This window comes from Puntigrus tetrazona, chromosome 3 (assembly GCF_018831695.1).
Source record: "Puntigrus tetrazona isolate hp1 chromosome 3, ASM1883169v1, whole genome shotgun sequence".
Lineage (NCBI taxonomy): Eukaryota > Metazoa > Chordata > Actinopteri > Cypriniformes > Cyprinidae > Puntigrus > Puntigrus tetrazona.
Genome location: NC_056701.1, coordinates 16,150,453 through 16,176,036, shown reverse-complemented (window position 1 = coordinate 16,176,036; position 25,584 = coordinate 16,150,453). Strand labels below are relative to the sequence as shown.

The 25,584-nt window shown below is 38.1% G+C and overlaps 1 protein-coding gene across 1 annotated transcript; it reads right to left on the bottom strand.

The window, feature by feature from the left end:
* Nucleotides 1-946: 946 nt before the first annotated feature.
* Nucleotides 947-25,184, bottom strand: card11 (caspase recruitment domain family, member 11). The gene is made up of 24 exons (XM_043235413.1): nucleotides 25,046-25,184; nucleotides 15,568-15,783; nucleotides 14,425-14,562; nucleotides 13,789-14,114; nucleotides 13,442-13,621; nucleotides 13,184-13,330; nucleotides 11,142-11,267; nucleotides 10,852-11,046; nucleotides 10,566-10,715; nucleotides 10,416-10,467; nucleotides 10,172-10,278; nucleotides 9,971-10,074; nucleotides 9,377-9,429; nucleotides 9,144-9,279; nucleotides 8,773-8,971; nucleotides 8,543-8,669; nucleotides 7,964-8,204; nucleotides 7,699-7,783; nucleotides 6,088-6,183; nucleotides 5,860-5,980; nucleotides 5,335-5,517; nucleotides 4,368-4,492; nucleotides 2,856-2,971; nucleotides 947-2,718 (listed from the first exon to the last, which is right to left on the bottom strand). Exons 2-24 carry the CDS (start codon nucleotides 15,767-15,769, stop codon nucleotides 2,514-2,516), a joined length of 3,414 nt encoding a protein of 1,137 aa, XP_043091348.1. The 5' UTR covers nucleotides 15,770-15,783; nucleotides 25,046-25,184; the 3' UTR covers nucleotides 947-2,513.
* Nucleotides 25,185-25,584: the final 400 nt, after the last annotated feature.

Below are 25,584 nucleotides of genomic sequence, written 5' to 3'. Positions count from 1 at the left end.
TCCTGTAGCGATCAGCTGAGAGAGAGAGAGAGAGAGAGAGAGAGAGAGAGAGAGAGAGAGAGAGAGAGAGAGAGGCGCAAACCAAAACCGCTGGAAGGTACGGCAATGAAAAACTCAATCAGGGTTGTAGAGACCGGATTTTCATGTTGTGGGTTTGGAATATATTACGATAAAGGATACAAATGAGTTTGTGCATAATCTCTAAAGGACACGGACTACAATGCGCAGAAACCAGCATTGTTGACTGGGACTTTCAAAACATAATGTGTTTGCATTGATGTGCAAATTATATTTTCATATCTCTACTTCCTCTTGGCCTTTTCTGCATTAGTATTAACCGGCGTTAGCAATAACCCGGCGTTTTTAAAAGCAAACAAAAACAGAAGACGGGCTTAACTAGAAAAGGCAGCTGTCTTTTACGGTTGCGAACAAACTAAAGCGACCCGTTCTGTTAAATGAAATCCGAGAGCCTCTCCGATGGTGTTTACAATCACAGTGGAAAGTTGGTTTACCGTCAGAGTTGTTGTGTGCGAGTGACGCTACACTGAAAGGAACCGCCACCAACACCACATGAAGCGACAAGATGTCTGCTTGTCAGGGACCAACCGAAATTTCCACTGCGCTGCTCGTGACACACACTCTCCAGGATTTCTCCTCTTTATAAGCCCTTCGACTCGTTTTCGGTTCTCGTTTCAACAGCAAAAACCTGTCAGTTTCTTTTTGAAGCACGAAGCGCGTGCAGATCCGCGTCTGATCTGGCGGGTTTCAACCCAGAAAACAGAAACTCTGCTTCTCGAAACCATTTATTACCTACACAAAACACACCGTGTTGTTTCAGCAGTACAATCTTGTGTCTGTTTATAAAATAACATTCATGTATATATATAGAGCTTGGGATCCGGAGATCTACACAAAAGAGATGAAAATTATAATCAACTAGACAACAGACATTTCCGTTTCATTTTAATAAACAAGCGCTGAAGGTGGTACATTAAATTTCCCCTTTAAAGTCTTCAGTAACAACAATGAATATATGCAGATCAATATGCTGTGTGTTTAAAATCACATGGGGTCAATATGAGTAGCTGACACCTGCATTTTCTCATAATTCATTTTAGAATTATTACATATACAGTTTTCACGACTTTACTGAATAAATGGAGCATACCACTGTATAAATGTAATGTTTGTACTGTAAGAACTACAAATAATTAAATATATGCAATGCATTTAATTATAAAGATTTAAAAAGTAATCCGACTTGTACGGGTCAGGGACAGGACGTACCATTTCGGTGCACCAAATTTACAAAAGTGATTTTATATACACAAAAAGCAAAGTTAACACGGAAAGGTGTTAACTGTTTTAAACAACTTTTGTGAAAAACTCAAAATATGTAAAAAAATGTTCATTCAGTGTAAAAGATATTTATATATGCAAAATTTAAACATCTGACCTGTACTGGTCTTACTAAATTATATTACAGTTTAATAAAATGGGTATTTTTACCCATTTGCTGACAATTTCTTTTATGAATAGTGGCAGAGATTGGTAATGATTCAGAATTATGATAAATTAGCCATTCATGTCATTATGTCATCTTAAACATGGTATAGAACTAATGATACTCTGAGTGATATTTTAGTGGGCGTCTTGTGTAAATTATGGTTAAAAAGGTTATTATAATAATATATACAAGAAAAAGGTTAAACATAACGCATTCTAAGGTACAGGAAAAATGATTAAATGATGCTGAAAACCCCTTTTCATCCAAAATCCCTTATACATTCGCTTATACATTCACATGCATTTAATCCGAAATGTTACCAAGTTAAATATAAAAAAGTATATGTCTTGGTATAGGTGCCCATAAATCATGGTATTTCTAAAAGGCAAGCTGTAATGGAACATTAAGTAAACATCAGAAATAGCTCTCACAATAATAACATTTAGGACATCAATCAATGACAGCTTAAACAGACTTCAAAATAATGCCAACATAAAAAAAGAGTTGCAAATTACAGTCATGAGCTTGACATGTGATGTACAGTATAATGCCATTAAATTACAGTATGGCCCACAGGTACAATAAAACCTTGGCAAGTATTAACGTAGCAGCCGAAATGAGCACAGAAATAAGCCACACGTGTACGTTTGTATTCAAATAAATATGGAAATCACTGATATTAAATTATGTAATGTGCCTATAAAGACAAAAGTACATACTGTTTACATACTGAGCATTACAGGTGGATGCTGGGAAGGATAATGTTTTATTGACGACATCTATGCTTCAGGAGAATAAAAGATAAGAAGCACTGAGCTGAGAACCTTTCCACTGCTTACAATGTGTAACTCGAGCATCGCATTGTACCTCGTCCCCGTTTTTCTTTTTTGGCAGCAGAGAGAGCCACACCTCACCTTTAACGCCTTTGACAGAGTCATTTCCTGTTCACATGCCTGCGCTGCTTGCACGTATTTCACCCGAGCAGTTACTCGCTCGTGTGATCAGGTCACAACAGGTCCTGTTCCACCCAGACCGTCTTCTTCTGCTCCTCAAAAATCTTGTCCTTGATGATCCTGACGAGATCCTCCACCCCTCCCCAAGAGTCAGGTTCCACACCCGCGTACAGGCACGGCAGCATCTCCAGCTCCTTCTCCTTGGACCGACACATCTTCAAGAACTCCTCCTCAGAGTCCACCTTCAGAGGGAGCCTCCTGCGCAAAGAAAACACCAGAAACGATCGCTAAATGATCCTCTGACCTCGAATAATGAAACTAAACCTCTTCAAACTGAAACTAAACAAGGCATATGACAAGAGTCTTTGAAAGATCGAAGACATCAGAGTTCTTGCCTTAATTTTTTGATGTTCCTTTCGCAGATTTTGATGAAGATCACGATGGGGTAGATCTCTCTCCTCAACAGGTCTTTCACGCAGTTTAGATCGGCTTCCAGAAGGCAGTGCTTATTCTAGAAAACAATAGTTTGATTTACTTTTTTAAATTTCTTGCATTTGATCAAAAGGCAATATTGCAAATGTTTATATTGTAATTTAAAAGCAGAAAAGAGAATTGAGAACGGAAGAGAGAAATGAGAACTTGTCCAGTGAGATGTCGGTTCTCATTTTTTTCCTGTTTTTGGCACACCTCTCGAACAAGTGAGATTTGCAGTGGAAAATTAGACTCATCTCCTGACATTAGCAAGTGAAAAACAATATGCTGCCTCTCATCTAACCACCTGATAAACCCCAACAAGCAGATTGCATCTGCAGCCATCAAGGAGCAACAGGTCTGTCTCCTACGTACCACTGCTCATATATCCCTTGAGGTTCAATTAACTCTTTAAGTTTCTTAATAGACCATTCTGCCCCTCTATCTGAAATAATCAGTTTTAAAAGGTGACGCCCCTTAAAAACATGCACATAAATAGCTGCTGTTATGACTGGTTTAATCAGAAATTGAAAGGGAATCCGTGTAGACCATGTCTCTGATTATAATGTCATCTTCATGTTCAGCTCAGCAACCTGTCACCTGCAGAAGTTGACTCTGCCATCGTCTGCATGATCACAGACGAGGAATACAGTGATCTGATCCAAGGCTTTGTGGACTGCTGTCAACAGAAGTGTAGTGTAGAAATTTCCACATTGTGGAACGAATAAAGGTTCACCTTATCTTATCTTAATGCTTTAGACTTAACATGACCCAACACTTGCGTCTGATGTAGGCAAGTGTCAAACTGAACACTAGTGGGCATGGCCTAGGGCAGTGCTTCTCAAACCGGGGTACACGTAATGGGTGAAAGTGATGGAGGGGCATGTCTGTCTTCCAAGCCAATTGTAGTAAGAAAAAAAAGTGCACCATTTGCTTATGTGTGTCAATTGGAGTGTAAACAATGATTGGCAGGTCGGACGCTTAGGTGCTACGGGACGTGTGCTCACATAACAGAGGAATAACGTACGGTGGCAAATAGGTAAATAAATGTAGAACGCTCATGTGCGTCAATCGAAGTGAAGTGAGAGATGTTAAGGCACGAACGATGCTTAGGACATGCAATCAGTTTTAAGGTAAGGTGGCAAATAAATAGGCTTAAAATTGTAAAGGGAGAGGACGGTTGCATCGTCAATTTTAACATGAGTTTTGATTCCTCAAAATTTGATTCTTCGTGCCACAATCCCATCGGTGTCTTCAGGAAAGAGTTAAGCTCTCGCTGAGAGGAAGCGCTTCAAAATTATACTGCTCGGCAAAACAGTGAACACATAAATATCTGACAAGCTTCTTGAGTAAGCAGAAGGAATGACAGCGCATAAAAGCAAAAACATAATTTAGCTATTATTAAATTCTTCTGAAAAGAACATTTATTACCGTACCTTGAAGGCAACCGCTTCGATGTTTTCTGGGGTGATGCATTCATATGTGCATGCCTGCTTTTCTTTGGAATAAATGATGGGCTCTATCTTCTGTTTCATGAGGAATTCGTCTTTTGTCACAATGTCTAAAATGAGTTGAATTATTAGTTTTGTAAGAAGGCATGTCAAGGAAAACATTGCTTTGCTTACATCTAGGGAGGGCACTGTAAGGGCATTGCTATTAATTCCAGTTTCTTAAAGATTCAATTTATGATTATTTTGGAAGAAGACCCTCCAATTTATTAAACACAAAAAAATGAAAGTCTGCTAAGGATGTGTAGTCAAAAGATACAAAGTGACATGAACAAAGAGTCTGTAATTTCACTTAAGTCTCACGTTCTAATTAAGTCCACATTAACCCATACAGAATCTACTAATAAGATCCTTTCATTCATGAATCTAACTATAGAGCCTAGTCGAAACTATTTCTTCTGCAGAATCTGCAGCAATTTATTTTAAAGATAGTTAGCCTGATAAACATTTATGTAGAATTCATAATTTAGTACTTGATCAGTTTTCATTGCTTAAATGTTGGGTTTAAATTATGCTTTCTGATGTTTTTAAAATAAAACTCTGTTACACCACTGCACCGCTGAAAACTACATTGTTTACATGTAACTTGCTATTTTAATGTCTTGTTCGTCATATTAGTGTTGTATATATATATTCATTAATCTCAATCCTTAACCTTAACCCACTCAATGACTTTTTGTCTGCAACAGCTGGATTTGTCCGATGTTTTTGAGCTAAACATAGACTGAGTGGGTTGTTACTTGTGAAGTAAGAGTTGAGGTAATGGAACAAATTAAAAATAAAGATGAATTCATCATATATGCGTTAATAATGGCGGATCATGAACAATATCTCTTTTGATCATCACTACAATGTGCTGCTATAATTAGGAAAATCAACCTCCAGCCACCTTTACCTGGCTTGCATATATTGAACTCCATAGCACCTCCAAGGTTAAGGAACTTCTGTACGATGGTCTTGGCTAGGACGTTGGGGGTGAAGAGGACAGGTCTTTTGCGCTGACATTGATGTGGCGTCACTAGACTGTACGGGATCAGATTCAAGCTCTTGTTTAAGTCGCTGTCTTGGTCAGACGTGTCTGAAACAACAGAAACCGTTCACGGGTCAGCTTTGATGTTCATTCAGCATAAACATTGAAAATGGACCCGAGCGGCATTATGAATACGAAAGCAGCGGTTTCTCATTCCTTTTAACCAATTTATAGAATCTTTTTTGGGAGATTGTGCACAAAAAAGGCTGATTAAACAATTGAGAGCATAACTAAACGGCGTTAATAAATTATGAATTTTTCTGTTCTGGAAAACCATATTTACAAATTCCCTGACATTTTCATGACAGTAGTACGAAGCCTGTCTACAAGGCAACAGCTGCAAAGATTTCTTCGAAATAAACAAGTAAAGATGAGGGTGGGCAGTCTTACCCTCAGGCCTCAGCGTTTCAAAACCTGGTCTGGAAACTGATGATGGATTTCCTCCATTGACAATGCGGACACGCTCACTGCTGTTCATCCTCTTGTACTTGTTATCCACCCTGCTGACAAACTGACACCAGGGATCTCTTTTAATCTCAGCAAGACTCCGCTCTTTTTCTATCTGCAGTAAGACCTCAGCACTGTGGCAGGGAGAGCAAACTCAAGAGGACCTGTTACCTGTAATAACTGAAAGATGAAAACGCTGGCTCTGGACAGACGTGGACTAGACTTGGGGTCTTGAGACGGTGTGGGCTCCTCGGGTTGTAGAGTGTTCTGCGAACACAAATGGAAGTGAGAGAATTTATAAGAAAAAACTCATTGAAAGTGATATTTACCAGGGCTGCTTTCCCAAAAGCATTGTGAGCTTAAGTACACCGTGGACCCATTGAAACTAATATAGCTTAAATCAGCTTCAGCTTACGCTGCTTTTGGAAAACGCAGCCCAGGGCAATTTATGAGAAATGTGTCATTCAAAAATCATTTAGGGAATGACATCAAGACTATGAATTATAATATGACATATGACTTATACATGCAACGCCTACACTGTATTCAGCAACCCTGATGAACAATATTGCAAACTATTTTAATATGGAGAGTAGCCAATAAAAAGAGAGGTCATTTGCATTACGGGGTACATATTATGCAAAATTCACATTCGCATACGTGTTGGCAGTGTGTGTACACAACCACCCTAAAATAATAAAAACCCACCCGCTCCTGTTTTTTAACCCTCATAAATCATAAGCAGCGCTCAGAACAAGCTGTTCATTGAATTTTTACAATGTGATGTCACATTTTACAAGCCCCGCCCATGACTGTTGACGGACACTACTCTATTAGCAGAGACCCCGCCCTGAGTGAGCCGCACACACACAATTCGCCATGTTTATCTTCATGCTAGAGCATCCAAAAGAAGCATTCACATAAGAATTGTCTCCTAAGTGGTTTTTATTTTATTGTTTGGGGCTGTATATTACTGTATATTAGGCTCCTATCACAAATCTAATATAAATTATTGATGTCTTTTCCAGTTGTTTCACTTCACAGACATAACCGACTGTTTTTGTAACTCGTGTTTGTAACATAAAGTGTGTATTTGATAGTTTAACTGCAATTAGACATGAAAGAGAACCTATGTGAGCTAAAAAAAACAAAAATGTCTATATTAAAATAATATAGTTAAAAATGCATGATTTCAATCGTTTGCATTTAAAGAGACATGCCCGAAAATAATGTGTTTCTACTTGTACTCAAAATAGGCTTTTACAAAATGATATATGAGCTGTGGGGTACTTTGAGCTGACACTTCACAGACATATTCTGCGGACACCTGAGACTTATAATACATAATATAAAAAGGGACATAATAGGTCCCCTTTGATAAATCTTAAAAGGCACAGAAAAACATTTTGTTTAATTCTGAGTATCAAAGACAGGTTCAGACAGGTTCATGACTGTTTTGCTTCAATAGTTGTTGACTGACATTTTAAATGGACTCAGATCCACAGCTGGCCAGTACATAAAAAATAAACTTTTGCATTATATGGACAAAAACAATTATGATGCACAGAAGAAAATCAGTCATACAGGTTTGGAACGACATGAGGGTGAGTAAATGATGAGAGAATTTAAATATTTGGCTGAACTATCCCTTTGAAGTGACAAAAAGTGTTGAAAACGGTCACATTAATTGGCATTCAAATTATATCTCGTCGATTCTGACTCATCATCAAAGATAAAAGCCAAAAGTAGGCGCATTCCTCCAATAATCCTGAAGAAACTGACCCGGAGTCCTCGCAAAGTTTCGGCTTCCTCTCGACCTCCTCGACACATCAGCTTCTGAATCTTCACCAAGAGGAGCTGCTGGGCTCTGGGGAGGAGGTGACAGCCAAGTTCACTTTACAGCTTCTCGTCACAGTCAACAGATATAAAAATGCACGCCCACACACTCACCTACGCACTGACAGACAATCTGCAGCAGGCAATAGACAATGTTCACGCTCGTTTGAAAGCGACACTATAATGGTCACTCAGTTTTCAGTGTCCTCACCTTGAGTAGCTCGGTATGGTGCCTCTCTCTGTGTCCTTGTTGGTGAAAGGGTCCACCCGGGAGCACAGCCACTCGCATTTGCCCTGGTGCATGGTGTCCAGAACATGGAGCACCTCGTCACATCGTACATTCAGTGAGCAGTTGTCCATCTGACTGGAGATGTTCAGATTGAGACGGATGTAGAAAGAGTCTCCGGATACCACTGTGCCATCTTCAATGTCTTTCAGCAGCCGTCTGTAGCCTGGAAACAAGACGAAAGTGTCAAAACAGAGACCCAGTAAAGACCGCAAGAGCCACTGAGGGGCTGAGAAGTGACCCTGAGAACCGCTTGTTGTGGATGCAACTTAACACAGCACTGAATAAGATGGTGTGTGAAGGAAACAGAGGAGTAGCACATTTGATTCAGACACAGCCGTGGGCTAAAAGACCAAAGCCTAGTCGTTTCTTTAGAGTGTGAATATGTTATTAGGTTCCTCCAGTGGAGCAGGACTTTTTGAACTATTGGACCTTCTAACCTTTACTATGCACACTGAACTCTTGAAAAAAAGCATCCTTTTTTTAAGAGAGGTCTGAGCTCACCATCATAGTTAGACTTGTAATGAAGATGCACTTGTCCGGTGCATCTCTGCAGGGTCCAGTGAGCTTCCTCTTTGGTGCAGGTGTCCAAAGTAACGCTTTGAACTTCTCCACGAATATTGCCTTCCAACTAGAGGATAAATGAAATCAAAAAGGAAAAAAAAAGTTACCACTACTACAGCAGGTTTTATTGTTATTTTGGTGGTGGGGCATATGCAGGAGTTCAATCTCACCATTAAAAGATGATGTCCGACTTTAACTCCGGCCCGGTCTGTTTCAGAACCGGACTGGACAGAGGACACAAAGATGCCGCTATCATTTCCACCGATCAGAGTGATGTCCGACAGAACATTTTCTCCAGATAGAAAAAGGCTCTGCACTGGCCGCAATGTGTTTTGAGGAGGGCCCGATGTTAACGAAGGACGAAAAGGTCTGGAAAAAGAAAAGGCACACATGCACAGATCAAAGCGGAGTGATCCTATAGACGTACAAATTGAGATGACAGTGACAACATTTATTTCTCAAGGCCACCAAAATGGAAAGTTGATTCACCGCCTTATAGAATGATTATAAATAACATTATGATAAGCAGACATCAAAATACCTCTCCAAAGAGAATTTCCTGAAGATGTTATTGACTTGCTCCAGATCATATGAGTCCATTGTCTCAGATTGGTGGGAAGATGAAGATGAATGGATGGATGAAGGCCCGTAGGAGGAAAAGTCTAAGTCATGGTCATCTACAGTAAAGAAAGAGACATTTTTACAAAGGAGAGTCACTTAAGTGTATGATTCAGCGGTGAGTGGGTGGAATAAATGATTTATGCGCGTTCATACCCATGTCGGCATTGTCTCCACTGTCAGTATCTGCAGTGTCTGAGATGGGAATACTGAAAGAGAGACACAGCATAACGAACTTTACTTTATAATGCCAGCAACAATTCACTATAACTTTACTAAAGCTACTAACTGGTATTTTTACCAATTAATAATTCATAAATAATTTACATTTACATTTTTGTTATAATTACGCCAGTTCAAAATGCTGTTAAGATTATTATTTTTAAATAATAGTTTGTGTTATGCAAAATACGCATTGTACATCATGATAATTAGGAACTATCCATTTGTTTGCAATATATTATTTTACACAATGTAAGGTAAAATAATTTACATGTATTTTTTATTATTTTATATTTTACATATATTTATTATTACGTTATTTTATTGATTTATGCAAGTTAGGATCTAAGACATTTTAATGGTCAATATATTATAAATATGTAGCAATAAAACATGACTAATAAAAAAAAAAAACTAGTCAGCATGACCAGAAAATATGAAATATGGTAAACATAACCTTAATAATAGAATGTCTATTCTTTTCCCTTGATCAGTGTGTATGTTACATGGAGCTCTGATTTCAGTTACCATCTGTATTGTGAGTTTGGGTTCTCCTTGCTTCTCCTGACAATGGAGTTCTGGTCTGGAGGCTCAGGCACAGTGGACAAGATACTGTCATTACGGCATCGCAGCTGAAGAGGCACAAACACGTACACACCATTTGCCTTCAATTTAAGCTACTTGAACGGGTACACAAATTACAGTAGATGAAAATGCATTCAAGCCTACATTTTTAAAGCAGATCTCTGCAGGAGAAATCACTGCACTGGCACTATTAAGACTTGTGTTGTCATTAGCTGCAGGTTCTGACAGATCTCCATTTGTGAAAGGCATGGCTATATAATGAGAGATTAAATAAAAGGAAACAAAGATCACAGGAATTTTTTTTGGATAATTCAATACCATACAATAACAACATATTAACTGCAAGTTCACAAGCAGCACCGTCAGAGCTTTTTACAAAATGTTTTACCTTGGAAGTGAGGACTTTTGGGTCCAGCGGCTGGAGATTTAGGTCTGTTTATCTAATGAATGACAATGACATGCGCTGGGATGCAGAAATATTCTTAAACAAAGATGCACAATGAGAGATTTAAAGACATTGCTTCAAATTTGTACTCACTCTGCCCTTAAGGTTGCTTCTGCGCTGGAGCTTAGGCTCTTGATCATCAACAGTGTCTTCTCCAGAGTCCTCTGAAGGTCCTCCTGTATTTCCATCAGGTTGCCCAAAGTGCTGAGCAATAATTAGTGGAGTAATGTCTCGTGGCAGGCTCTGAGAGGGAAATACCAAGATAAAATAAGAAAAAAAATAACAGCCAATTAGCCAATACATGATATAGTAATAAAAAGTTGCAAAGGTGGAAAATGAGAAGAAAAAAAAATTAAACTTCACATAGATTATTTCTAACCTGATCCAAACCATTTTCTTTGGCCATCCGTCTCAGCTTGCACTCCAGGTTGACGATCTTGGCTTCTTTGCGTACGATTTCAATTTGAAGTTCATCGCTCCTTTCTTCCAACTCCCTTATTTGCTTGCGGTACTTGTCTTTGTCAATCAGACACTGAGAGACTAGGTGTTGAGCATCATCTCTTGACTTGAAAGCCTGTGGACAGAGGAAACTATACTATATAGATAGCCCTTTTAAGTAACAGCAAATTAATTAATTCAAAGCCATCAGTAGAAACATTAGTACTCAACCTGATCCCGCTCACGTTCAACCTCTTCCAGCTGCACCATGACCGTATTCATGCGGTTCTTGTACATTTCGCAGTCCTTCACCAAAGTGGAGCACTTCAATTCAAGGTCCTCCTTCTCTTCCAGGTACTGCGCATTATTAGATTAAACGTTTCTCATAAACCCATCAACATAATAAAGAGCAAGCTCAAAATTGCATCACATGACCCTGAGAGGAAACCTTACAGTAAGAAAATTCAAAAGCAACAATTTGTAGGGTTTCTTTTCAGCACATTATTAATACCTACCCCTCAGACCATCATTGCACACTAAACAGTTTCATGCGACTCAAACCTTGCTGACTGCATGTCGAATAGACAAAGCTTCATCATTTACTGAGAAAAATGCTCTGCTACGGCATAAATTTCCATTTTGTTGTAGCAGAAATTTCCATCAACACTTTCACACCAACACTTTCAAACAAGGATTACTTTCCATGTCAATAAACAAATAAACGCTAACATATATTTGGGAATGTGGGATGTCTGGCTTTAACAAGCACTCTGCACGCATTAAGCTTGGTTGTAGTGTTAAGAGAGATGCTGGTAAGCTATTCAAGACTAACTCAAATGTTCTTTTTTTTTTTCTTTTTGTGGCTGAAGTAGGCCTTCAACACTCTAAAATGCACATTTTATGCAAGGAGTAGAACATTTCAAAAGCTCCAAAAGAGGGCTGACTGTGATAAGAAGTCACTGCCGCCACCCCTCCCCCTCCCTTCCTGTCTTAGCCCGAATTCTGACACTTTTCACACGTCACTTCAGATGCGCTTCTAATTAGAGCTGCAGCACATTGCAGAAGGGGCCACTTAGAGCAGCCAGTCCTCATCAGCCTCTGTCACTTCTCGTTCATGTGTGACAAGAAAAAAAAAACCTTTGCCTACACTTCATTATTTCTAGCCGACAACTAAAAACTCTCACGCTGAGACCATATTAAATACGCTTAATCCCCCGTGAGGCCAATGTAATATCACATTTGGCATGTTCGTTATGAGGGCATTTGATCATTCGGGATGTGACCAAATTGACCAATACGACCTGACACTTAAGGTCTCTGCAACAAGTGAGCTGTCTACCTAGACAGCCTTTTCAGGCACTCAACAGTTGGTGGACTTACAGTGTTTCAAACAGCAAAGTTATGCTGCCTTATAAGATGACGCATTTTTTAGCAAAGCTCTTTTGCATTGCTTGCAGATAAGGTAATTGCTAGTTGCAATGCATCGAGCTTGCATATGAATAAAGCCTGCTTACATTATTTCATTAAATACGGATATAAAGTTGTTCCTCTTTTTTTAACACCATGTCAACACCAAAAGCTATTTTCATAGCAGGAACAGGAAAGAACAGTTTTAATAAAATGTACATCACTATAAGACACAGTGCAGTTTTAAAAGTTTGTTTCTTTATGGTGTTGAAACAATTGTCTTTTGCCCAACAAGTCTGCATGTATTTGTTTAAAAAACCAGTAAAAATAGCAATATTTTGAATAAAATGATTTTCTATTTAAATATATGGTCAAATGTAATGTCACATCTTTCATAGAAAAGGCTGAATATTCAGCATTATTACTTCAATGTCACATGATCCTTCAGAAATCATTCTATCACACTGATTTGCTGCTCAACACACATTTCTTACTATTATCAATATTGAAAACAGTTAATAAAACCATTATACGTTTCTTTTGATGTATACACAGTTTAAAAGAAAAGTGTGTATTTGAAACATTTTTTTAATTATAGCCTACTACAAATATGTTACTGTCACTTTCAATTAAATTTAATATATCCTTGCTGAATACAATAATGTAAAAACGCATGTATTGCAAATTAAAACAAGCAAACATTTAAGTGGCAATGCATTTCATTTTAATATTTGAATACGTTTCTTTGTGAGTTTTCATTAGTAATAAAGAATAGTGTATTTACCAAACATTTGTATGTGTTATGCATTGTTTGAAAATGAGCTTTGTAGCTGAAATGATTTTTTCAGTTTTAGGCTGGTCCTAACCTTGTCACGGAGCTCCTCGGCCTGTCGGATCTCTTCATGCAGGTTATAGAGTCTGTTGACTAGCTCCTGGCGATCCTCCAGAGCCTCCTGTCGGTCATGCTCCAGGATATCCAAGATGGCCTTGTCTGAATCAGGTAGAGGGCCGGGCTGCGCATACAAAGACACAAAACAAGCAAACAAAAGAACTTTGAAATATCTGACTTTGATTAACCTTCCCGAACCGTTTTCTATTAACTGCGATGCCAACAGCGTCTTCACCTGTATGATGGACTGCAGCTCCTGGAGTTTGATCTTCAAGACCTCGTTCTCTCGCTCCAGCTCAAATATCTGCTCTTTCCGAGGTCGATTCTCAATGTCATTCTTCAATTTCAGAGATTGCCTCCTTTCCATTTTGCACTCCTCCTCCACCTTGTTCAACTTGTGCTTTAGTTGGTCAATCTAGAAGAAATGGCGAGGCAGCAGTCAACATTTGTATCCCACATAGTCAAATCATTCGTGTGAATATAAGTGACCCATCACTTTACAGTAAATACAGAAAACAGGGAGATTTCCAAAGACAAAAATCGTCTTGATTAATCCTGCAATGCTTGCAGAAGCCCTCTGACCTCTAGCTGAAGGTCGCGGCTCCTCATCACCGCCATATTCTTCTCCTCGCTGAGCTGGGCATATCGCATAGCTAGCTGATAGTTGTCATCCTTCACCTTAATAAGTTCATCGTTATAGTTATTACGCTCTTCTTTCATCTTATTGTAGCGTTCTTGGAAAGCCTGCAGCTCCTGGTTGGCCAGTCGTAGCTTCTTGTGCTCATCTTCTAGTGTGCGGCATTTGGTCATGATGTCCACTCGCTGCACGTCTTTAGCCTTGGACTGCTGCTGAAGCTTTATGACTTCATTCATTAAAAACTGTATTAGCCCTTCCTGGCCCTCTTCCACTAAAGGGAAAAAAAACAAAACAAAATACTGTCAATTAAGCAATACTGAAAAAAAGTGCTACGATATCCTTCACAATATCATGCAAATATCATGATATATGTTTATAGTAATTATTTATCACCACCTGACACCATTAGTGTAGTGTAGTAGCACCACAGTAATTGTTTATAAGGTTACTGCGCCAATCTGAAAGGGGATTTATGGCAGATGCTCATCCGAGAGGAGAAGCAGGTGGAAGGCAACAAACATTTTTAAGGCATGGTCGTAGGTCATTTATATGGGCAGCATTTTAATTTAGAAGTTGCTCACCGACTATAGTGGAACATCTGCGTGTAGGATCTTTCCCCGTGACGAGTTTGTAGAGGTCAGGGTAGTACAACTCTAGACTCTCTAGAAAAACCACATAGCCTCGCTCTCCTTTTGTGTGCAGGATATCCAACAACCGACCTGAAACATAAACCACTGCAGCATGACTCTCACTGAATGAAAAAAGTGCAAAGAGTTAATTCTATCTGATGTGACCTTTACTTTAAATAGTATATGCTAATGTGATCAGGATGAATCATTATAAGAAAGTGTTTTTTTTTCATCCTAATTTAGTTAATATTTTGGTGTGTGTGTGTGTGTGTGTGTACATTTGACTATGTATTTATTCACTCTGTTGAAAGTCTGAAACAACAGCAGGCTCCGCCCATGTGATCTTCCGATTGGCTGTGGTTTGATATTGACTTTGTTGCTTCTCTTGGAAGTGTTGTCCTGGTGTGGACAGACAAATTGCTCATCGCATCGCGTTTGGTTAAACTCTGTAGTGTTGCTGTAGCAGGAATGTCCAGATTTGTCTTAGATGAAAGCAGTGCATTGTATTTTAACTCGCTAGAGAAAGCCGTGGCACAAAAAGCACTTGAAAGATCTTCTGTATTACGTGCCAAACTGCCGGTCCCAGAGGGAAAAAGAGAATCATTAGGGGGCTGTGAAAATCCCAGCCGTGGTAAACAAGCATTTTGATGTGCTGCTTTGTGACAAACAAACAGTGCAGACTTTAGCAAGCTGCTCGGGCGAAATCCCTGTCATCCGTTTTGCCTGTGGCCGTTCGGAAGTTGAAAAATGACACGGAGGTTCAGGAAGGAGTCGTTGGGAAAGAAAAACTACAGCGGCAGCTCACAGGATTAAAAGCGTCCATTCATCATCACATTACACCACTGGAAAAACACAGTGAAAGATGGGGTGACCGAGTAACTGATTGATGATGTGATTTGCATGTAAATGTTTTCAGCATTGAATTTGCATTTCCATATTCCACAGTGTTTAGTATTTTCTGTCACCGGCATCTATGAATGTTGATGTCCCTGCAATACGATTTGGAGAGCAAAACCAACCTTGGGCGTGTCCGTATCATATCGTAAACAATGCTACGGTATGCGCTTAAGTGGACAGGAATACACTGAATAATACCTGCTCGGTTGACTTTGGACTCCAGCAGGCGAGAGTTGAGCACCTCGTCTTCGTCTTGTTCGTCGATGACCTTGCATTGCCGTAGATACGAGGTCAGCTTGTTGGGGTTGACGAAACGGCACAAGATGTACCGGTTCTTCTCTGCATTTTCCCACAACGCCTCCCCGTAGTCTAGCAAGTTCATCGAGCCTCCGTTCTCCATTCCTGCAGGGGCCTCTATGAGACCAGAAAGGGAGAGGGTAAAATTTAAGACGCTGTTTTGACACTCCTTTCACACCCATAGCATTGATAGCACATCAGATATGTTATCCTGTTATTACATGCTCAAAGACAAATGTGTTATCCATGAAAAATGGATTGACACGATCTGATTTACTTCCTTCATGCAGTTTTATGGCTTAAAGAGAGTGATTTATTTATTTTTTTACTACTATATAACAATGAAGACTATAAAAATGAAATATTATTAGGACTGCGAGATTAAACAAAATAAAAACAAATTTTGTGATGATATAAATAAAACAAAATGCATTTTGTGTCTCAGAGTGACTCATGTATTTGGCAGTGCAACAATGCATTCAAACTTTTAATGAGAAGTGCTTATAAACTAACTTTTGTCAGTAAAAGAGTAGTATGATGGTTTAACCTCTGGAAATTAAGAATTACCCAAAACTGAACGTGGCTCTTCCAAGCTTGGTAATGCTGGTGGATGGTGACTGACCATTATTTTGAAACTAACCTATACGCATTAGATTTGACGTATGACGTAAGCTGCGTTTGTTTTATAGTCAAATCCTCAGAAAATTGTTTTCAACTTCTAATTTGTTACCTTCATTTAGTATAGCTCTATCCTCATTGGCCTGTTCTCTTCTGAGCTTACGCTACGAATGCAGCTTACGTCAAACGTGGAGTCAGAGGTGAGCCAAGAAGCCACAACTCGCAGAAGTCAATGATTTGAGTTGACTTTATTTTTTGTTACAAAAATCGATTTGCTTCAGAAGACGCGGAAGCCCCTGGAGGTGTATAGGTTAATTTTACGACAGATATATGCATTTTTACGGGGCTTCAAAATAATGGCCACTATACACCATCATTACCAAGCTTGGAAGAGCCAGGATACATTTAAAAAAGCACATCTCTGACTATGTTTATCTTGAAGAAGAATATTATTATACCAAATATAACTTTCTATAAAATAAATAATATAAATATGCATGTAAAGATTTTTACTATATACTGTAAGTGTGTGTATTTCCATATACATAATATATACAGTACACACACACACACACACACACACACACACACATATATAAATGTAAACAAAAACGTTCATTTTGACAGCGCTAATATAATCACAAAAGATTTGCTACATTTTGTACTGCACAGAAAAGCTTATTTTCCCTAAATTATTTTCCCCCAAATGTAAGATTTATATATAATCATAAAAAACCCCACTCCATTGCTGCCGACCATTGACCACGCAGGCTTTAGTCGTGGTAGATAATGAATTTTACAATGATTTAAATGAGGCTGTGAGAAATAGACTTATAGCCTTTAAATTCAAACAGCACTTCATCTTTAACTTTTAAAGAACTTGTAAATTAAAGAACAACACAATTCATTAAACAAAGTGTATTTCTATCCCATAGCGCACTACATGATTCCACATTGACTTGTTTGCTCAAATGTTAATTATAGTTTATTTAAATGCAAAATGAACTGCGCTTTACCACAGCTTCATACAATATACAAAAACATGTCATTAAACTGCCACCGCCACTTGCAAATGCATCATTTTTTGATTACAATGATTGTTTCCACAATTGCAAAATGACTTTCACACCACTACCTTCACTACCCATGTATTATCTTTAAATATCTTCTCTACATTTTGTCAACAATAAAACACAATTCACACAATAGGGACCTGCAGCCGTACCAGCTTTGCGCCACCGTAATGACACATTTGCGTCCTGCGGTGAGCATCGCTTTTCTGCGCGCAGTCACACACTGTCTAGTTTCATAGAGGTGAAAATAAACTCTATATTTTTTTGAAGCGTGTGGACAGTAGCTGTGAAGCAGCCACAGCACACGACTGAAGCCAAAGTGCATAGGACGGCGTGTCTCCACCAGTGCGGAACTGAGCCCGTAGCGTTCTGAATATCTGATGCTTGCAGCACACAAGTGTGTGAATCAACTTTGTACCTGGATCACAGATTGCAGCACAGTGATTAATGGCCGAATGTTATGAATAGCGAAAGAAGGGCTGCTGATGCCAGACAAAACGCTGATACAGGCTATACATAAGACAGTTTAAAGCCCCAAATACCCTGGCATCAAATAAAGCACTTATGGATGGTCACTGCTAATTTTTTACTAGATTCATATGTTCATGGGGGTCATTAATGTGATTCATATCTTTGAGAGCGCTGCTTTGTGTGCATCTTTAAAGAGACAAATGCCTCTGTGTGTTTTTTTTCCCTCCATACAATGGAGATCAGTGGTCGCCGAAATAGTTTTGGTGCTATTTTGTCTTATTTTTTGTTCCACAGGAAAGTTGAGTTTTTAATGTGCATACATTTTGGCTGAATATAATTTCGGTGTACTACATAGACCAGCAATTAGATTATTGTAATATTTTTGAAAGGAATCTCTGTTGCTCACCAAGGTTAATCAAAAACTGCAAAAATACTATTTTGAAATGTTTTGAATTTTTGGGATATTTTCAACCCGTTAATGCATTTAGTGTCAAATGATGTTTCGGAAATCATTTTAATATGCAGATTTAGTGCCAAATAAGCATTTCTTATTATCATCAACGTTAAACATCTGTGCTGCTTAATATTTACACGGAGAAATACTTTTTTTCAGAATCCTCTGATGAATAGAACATTCAAAAAAAGAGCCTTTATTTCGAAAAGAAAATCAATTTAATGCATCTTTTCTGAATAAAACAAACGCCTGAGCCTTTGGTTGTAAACTGAACCTTTTAAGATTTAAACAAGTATCATTCTTATTACACGGTTCATTATCAGATGGGCGAAAAAACCTTCCTAGCAGCCACCGTATCACAGTTACGTTCAATGGAAGAAACTAAATCACAATGAAACTGATAAATGATGAGATTTTCAGTCTCACCTACTTTGAAGAGATAACACAATGTGTCTTTGAGGCAATTTATTCCTGTCATATTTTCCCTGCTATTCTATGAGACATAAATGTAAATTAAAGTGCAGTAACGCATTAACACAAGGCTCTGCGTGACAAATTTCTCGGCATACGTTCTTACGGTGAACGAACACGTCGAAGGTACGGTCGGCCCCCTTCGGCCACACAATAACAGCATTGTTCTCCGGCGCTCCGTGAGCCTTTGCAAACAAAATCAAACCATTACTACTGATATGCCCACACACGCTTTTGCATATTTCTGTGTATCTATTCTCCCAAACTCTATTCCTATATCTGCCCTTTCGCTTTTTCTCCCCTAGGCTCTGAAACAGCTGCGCAAACCGACCATAATGGCTTCACTTCCCCATCCCTATCAGACCGGAGACATTTGACCAGACTTCAGTGGGCTTCTGGTTAAAAAGGGAAGGAAGAGCTTTAGACTTTAGCCAACGTTTGATATTTTTACGTGCAGTGGGAGGGAAGAAGACATGTCGGATACGCCGCATCACGAATCATGCATCTAAAAATGCATCTGAAAATCAGAGAAATGCGTGGGAGAGTGTGTGTGCCTGCATTTGTGTGTGTGTGAGGGAAGTTTTGAAAGCAGTTAGGGCGATAGCATTCTCCCACGACCAAACCCCCCCTCCCTTTATGAGATCAACATCACTCTTGTTTGGGAAACTAAGGGTTTCTCCCTCACATTGCAGCACAATGATTAACAGCAATATACTGTCATTTATCATTTGGCTGTGTGTTAGTGTCGGGACGTGACTCAGCCCAGACCAAAATTAAAGCATCGAATACAGCGGTTCACCTTGACAGACAAACACGTAGTCCTCCACCAGTCTTGTACCTTGACCAGATTTCCTCTTCACTTATTTTGGAGTTAGTGAGTAAGAGAGCGCTCTTCACTTCCTCATTTCATTAGCAGGTGTTTAACTGGGCCTCGTAAAAAAGGAGAAATGTTGGGAGCGCATTTAAAGTTGCACAGCGGAAGTGATACTCTTTTTGAAGTATATTTAAAACTCTTATTATCAGGAGATCAACTTCTTCTTACCAGAGTAAGTCAATATATAGGTGGCTAGCTGGAAATGATTCATTTATTTAGCATTTTTTGGCTATAGTCAACTTATTCGCTGTTATTATTCCAGTGCGGGAGAAGTAATTGAAGTTGCACGAATTTGGAAATATATCATGTACTTTGTATTAGGTTACATTTGCGTCACGTCTGGAAGCTACATGAAATCGGATCTGACCACTGAGACACATTGAATAAAATTCTGATTTGACATGGATTTCAAACCACATATGGTTTTGGTTTGATTTTTTTACACTCGCTAAAGCTGCGTTTATTTTATCGAAAACTCATAAAACCTGTTTTCAGTTTGAAAGTATTTTTACTCCTATGATGAAAAAGTTGAATGCACCTTTATTTTTACACTCTTAAAAATAAAGGTGCTTCGCAATGCTATAGAAGAACCTTTTTGTCTAAATTACGTCGCGCGTTGAGTCGGAAGTCAGCCAAGAGGCGGGAACTCGGCTCTTAACTCAGTCGGTCAGTTATTTACGTTAGAATTTTAAAACTAGAAATATTTTTGTTGCAAAAACCCATCGATCTGTTTCAGAGGACATTACCCCCTGAAGGCATATAGTTTATTTTTATGTCTCAGTACTTTACGGGCCTTCAAAATAATAGCTGCTATCCATCAGCATTACCAAGCTTGGTAGAGCCGAGATATATTTTTAAAAAGCTCAAAATGTATTGTCTTAAAGAAAAAAGTCAGTGGCTTTGTGTAATTTTCATTTTTGGGTAAACTATTCCTTTAACATCTGAAGAACCTTTCTATTTTACAAAATGTTCTTTGTGGCGAAAGAAATTTCTACAGATGTTTTCCGTGTCACATGATCCTTATTATTAATAATAATGATGATAAAAGCTGTGTCACACGATATTTTTATTATTAATAATGATGATAACAGCTGTGCTTCTTAATATTTTTGTGGAAACTGTCATTTTTCTTTTTCCAGAATCTTTAAAGAATCGAATGTTAATAACCACGTTTGGAAAAAGAAATTAGTTAAAAATCTTATAGAATTCTTTTGTAACATACATTGCTGAATAAAGTCTTAAAAACACCTTACAAAAGAAAAAAAATAATAAACAGGACCATGTCCGAAAAACGTCTGAAGTTTGGTGCCTTGTTAAAAAAAGTCAAGGACCTGCAGCTTTGTACTTGTCCAACAGAAGAATATAAAATGTTTTCAAGTTCACTGAGCATCTAAGAACAGAGAAATTGTGTGCTGCATCTACAGGTTGTGCAGCTCTGCCAAGCACCGCTGACTATCCCTGTGGGACCCTGCTTGATTGACTTTCAGTCATGTTAAAAAACTAGCGCAAAACCAAGCTAGCGGAAGCCCTTACCACGTGCTCCTTTGGCTCCATCCGATTTTAGAAAAAAAACCACAAACCAAAAGCACCTCATCAGCCAATGGGCTGCAACCCTGCTCCTCCATGCTACCAGTTCAGGGGAACTGCACCAAGCTGTTTTGTGTGAAAGTGAAACATGCTACAGCAGTTCTGACGTGGAGCCTTCACTGAAATTTTACTATCTAAATATTAGGGTCAAGGGTATTCTGATTGAACTAAACTTCTACTCATGAGAAAACTAAATATAGCTCTTCTGTAAATACAAAAACCTATATATACGATGTGCCGTATTGCTTAAACATAACAGAGGGCTACTTCCTTAAAGGAACAGTTCACGCAAAAATAAAAACACTCTTAGGTTGTTCCAAATGTGCATAACTTACTTTCTGTTGGAACACCAGAAAGCTCTTAAAAAAGCTCTGCCGAAGCTCTTAAATCTCACTCAGTTCACTCAGTCCTGTGGCGCTTTCTAGCATTTTTTGAAGTTTTGGACATTTGTGTGTTTTTTGTGTTTCACAGAGGAAAGTTATAGAGATCTTAAACGACAATTTTGATTTAAACAGAGATAATGGAACAAAGATGACCATTTTTGTTTAGCCCTAACAAGATTTGTTTCTTATGATCATAAAAATGCATTTATTTTATACCTTTTAAGAAATGAATAGTTTTATTCATAGAGGCATTCAAATCAAGTAAAAGTTTAGTGTTAAACATTAAAAGAAATGCAAAAAAAACCCATGAAGGAATCATCAAAAAATGCAACAAGTGAATGGCAACTGTAAGGCTTTTTCTTCAAATAAACGCAGCCTTGAGCAAGACAGATTTTAAAACACTCTAATTCCTAACGCTGAACAGTTTATCCATACATAAGTTATTTTTTTAATTCCCATAAAGTAAATCTCCCATACTAGTTTTCAAAAATGAGATTTAAAGCACTTCCTTCCATTAGCTGTGTCTTTTCTGTGCAACTAACATAAAAAAAAAAGCACTGACTGTTTCCAAACAAGTTTCCTAAATACTCCCTTATCTGAATTAGGGGAGACAAGACAGCGCTATTCCAGCTCCTTTTCTTATCAAAACTGACATAGTTTATTTAACAAACTAAAAAAGATAATCAAAAGTCATCAAAGCATGCTCCTTGAATTCTTGTTGACAGCCAGCCAAACTGACAGCCAGCAGTTTTCAAATTCAAACTTGATGACCGAATGTACAGATTTAACCGAGATTTCCGAAGAATGCTACTCGACGAGATCGATGACAGAAATATGCATTCGTTTCAGACGAACCATAAGAAATCCACTGTTTGGGGTTGAAGAGTGAGTCTGCGAATTCCAGCTGTAATGCACCTGCTTGGATTTGGAGACAAGACCCAGCAAACACTAACAATTCAATCTTTGTGAGGGGGACGCACACGAACCTAAGAGCCAATCTGATGACATTCACAATGCAGAAACAGGAGCTTTCTACTCTCTTTCAGTGAGGTGTAGTGTGCGGTTGGCATGGCATGCTTTTCATACGTATTCGTGGACTATAAAAATCTATTTTCTATTTAGATTTCTAAGCGAAACGTCAAAATCCTCATACCGTTCAGAATGTTCGTCTGTGTTTGCACTTGAATGCAAATTAGTTTACGGACATTTATAATGCTTAGACTTGTTTATGGCATTAGAATATTTTGATAAAAGTCAAGACAGGGCACATTTTTGTTAAATATATTTTGTCCAGGAAATGACTTTGAGACATGGCGTAAAATCATATTTTAAGATATGTAAATAGTTGCAATCTCTTTGCAGTGAAAGACTTTTTTTTCTAAGCGGGAAAAAACATATCTTAAATTCTACAGATGGTTGTCTTTGGGTTTTGCCCAGCCATTATTTCATAAAACAACACTTTTTCAAAGTCTCACATTCATTATGCATATGGCATGATAACATTTTAGCCGATGGTAAATTAACTCTTCAGAAAGTTCCCATGGAACATAAATAATTATGTGCATGTGTTCAATAAGTAATCTGTTTTCTCCATGCATGCTGAACTTGCTCTAGAATAACCAGTGTCCAACTTTTACGACACACCTACAGCATTTTATTTATTTCTTTTTATGGTAAGATATTGCCGTGTCAGAAATGAATTCATTAATGGCTGGACAATACATCACACTTTCAGGTATATTTTCTTTGGGAGTCTGATAAAATGATATTGTATCCTATTTCAATAATAAATGGTCTGTTTTTGTTTCAAACTTGACAATCTTTGTTATGGCCTTCAGACAAATGCATTTTATTAATAAAATTACAGCAAATAACAACCTAAACTGTTATGGAGTGTACTGGTGTGTTGCCAGCAATTCTCTATTAAATAAAATAGCTACTTAGAAGTAACCAAGAAAATGCAAGATTTTTCTTGTCCCAAACCAATTATTGCTATTTCAATTGTGTGAATAATCGACCCGAGTATACCATATCATTATACATATTCATGATGTCTATAATTAAAACATGTTATGAATTATAAATCACTCTCTCGTAATGCCAGCGTTCAAAACTCATTTACGAATGCATTCGCTCATAAATATGTCAAATCCAAAATAATGATTACATTAACAAGGCATTGCAGGTTTCTGATGCGCAACGATGCAAATTCCGCGCTGAGTTTATTCTTTAGTCACTGCTTAATCAGCTAGGAGTGAACGTCACGAAACCTGCGAGGCCCAAGGCAGGGCGGACCAACCAAGACTACTGAGGCATCCCGCAACAACTACTATTCCTGCAGAGCAAGCTTCCTCCAAACGAGAAGCTTTCCAAGTTTTACGAGGACTCTCCTAAAGTCATTATCAAAGTAAGCATGCCATGACATGTGGTTTAATTTGTTAAGCAAATAGGAGGTTAGAAGAGCTGTTGAACACACATAGTGGAACCTGGTCCATCCCATTTAACGGTCACATGACATCACGAGCGGGACGGAAGGGGACAGACAGGGTGTGCCTCATTAGGACGACAGCAGTTGATCTCACTACATTTAATTGCACGCGTGATTGTGAAATGAAGGACTTCGTTTTAAACAATGCACGGTCAGAACCTGATGACAGACAGCAACAATGTACCGAATCCCATGAACACGATCTTACATGAACTCAACAGCATGCAGAAAGAGAGAGACAGATCTGGGTTGACAGCACAATGATATTTATGCGCACTTAACAATTACCTGAAAAATACACTACAGCAGTCATTGTAAATGGATTAATGTGGCAGTGGTGCAAGGTCCTAAGTGAGTGCACACAGCATGTGTCTATCAGTCATTTTGCTATGGCATCAGACATCAGTTTATAGCCCGTGCTGGAGCTGCGAGATTAAACTCATTACATCCTATTAGTTGGTTATTAGAACTGTGAGGGAGAACGGGTGACTAATATATGAAGAGAACGGCGGATTTTATGAGTAAGATGACAGTCAAAATATAGTTTTTGTCTTTCTGCCAAAAAGATATTCTAATCACAATAATTCATCTGTTGCTCGCAGACTACATTTATGCGCGCAAGTACACACTGGAAAGAACTTCAACTATGCCGCTAACCTACTTCTACACGGATTAAAGTAAAGCAGTGTCCACAAAGTGCAAAAAAAACACACAGATTTAACTTGTTGTAGGAGTATATATATATATATATATATATATATATATATATATATATATATATATATATATATATATATATATATATACAGAATAACAACCCTGGTACGGTTTAGTTTCCTACGTATGACGGCGCTCGGAAGCCGCGTTTCGTAGAGAAGTTCGGCTCTGAAGTGTTTACTTAATAAACAGTTAGTTACATACATCGTCTTTCTCTTTTAAAATGTCAGGCAAGTTTCTTACCTGTTGAAGATCACTTCCCGCGGTCTAGTTCGGTCGTTCCATTCTAGTCACTTGAAGACGCCAGTGTTTCAAACAACTGAACTCTGTCTCAACAACTCACAAGACGAGACAGCATTTCACCTGCAGCCTCGTAGTAAATGTCACTTAAGGCGCCGCTGTCGAGTGGGCGGAGCTAATACAGCTCGTCACTATATAAACTTACAGCTGAAGCTGAAGGCTTTATTTTATATATATATATATATATATATATATATATATATATATATATATATATATATATATATATATATATATATATATATATATATATATATAAGTGACATTTATATATATATATAATGCACCACATAAAGAGCTCCATATATATATATATATATATATATATATATATATATATATATATATATATATATATATATATATATATATACATATTTATGTATATAAATATATACATATTATCATGTATATATATATTTTGAGCTCTTTATGTGGTGCATATAGCAAATATAAAATCTAGGATAGTTCAGTGTAATACT

Bases quoted from the DNA above. Each gene is read 5' to 3' on its own strand.
- card11 (XM_043235413.1), bottom strand. From the start codon at position 15,769: ATGGAGAACGGAGGCTCGATGAACTTGCTAGACTACGGGGAGGCGTTG. The intron at 10,716-10,851 runs GTTAGAAATAAT...TTTCCCTCTCAG, and splicing joins AAGAAAATGGTTTGGATCAG to AGCCTGCCACGAGACATTAC. The intron at 10,468-10,565 runs GTGAGTACAAAT...GTCATTCATTAG, and splicing joins GAAGCAACCTTAAGGGCAGA to ATAAACAGACCTAAATCTCC.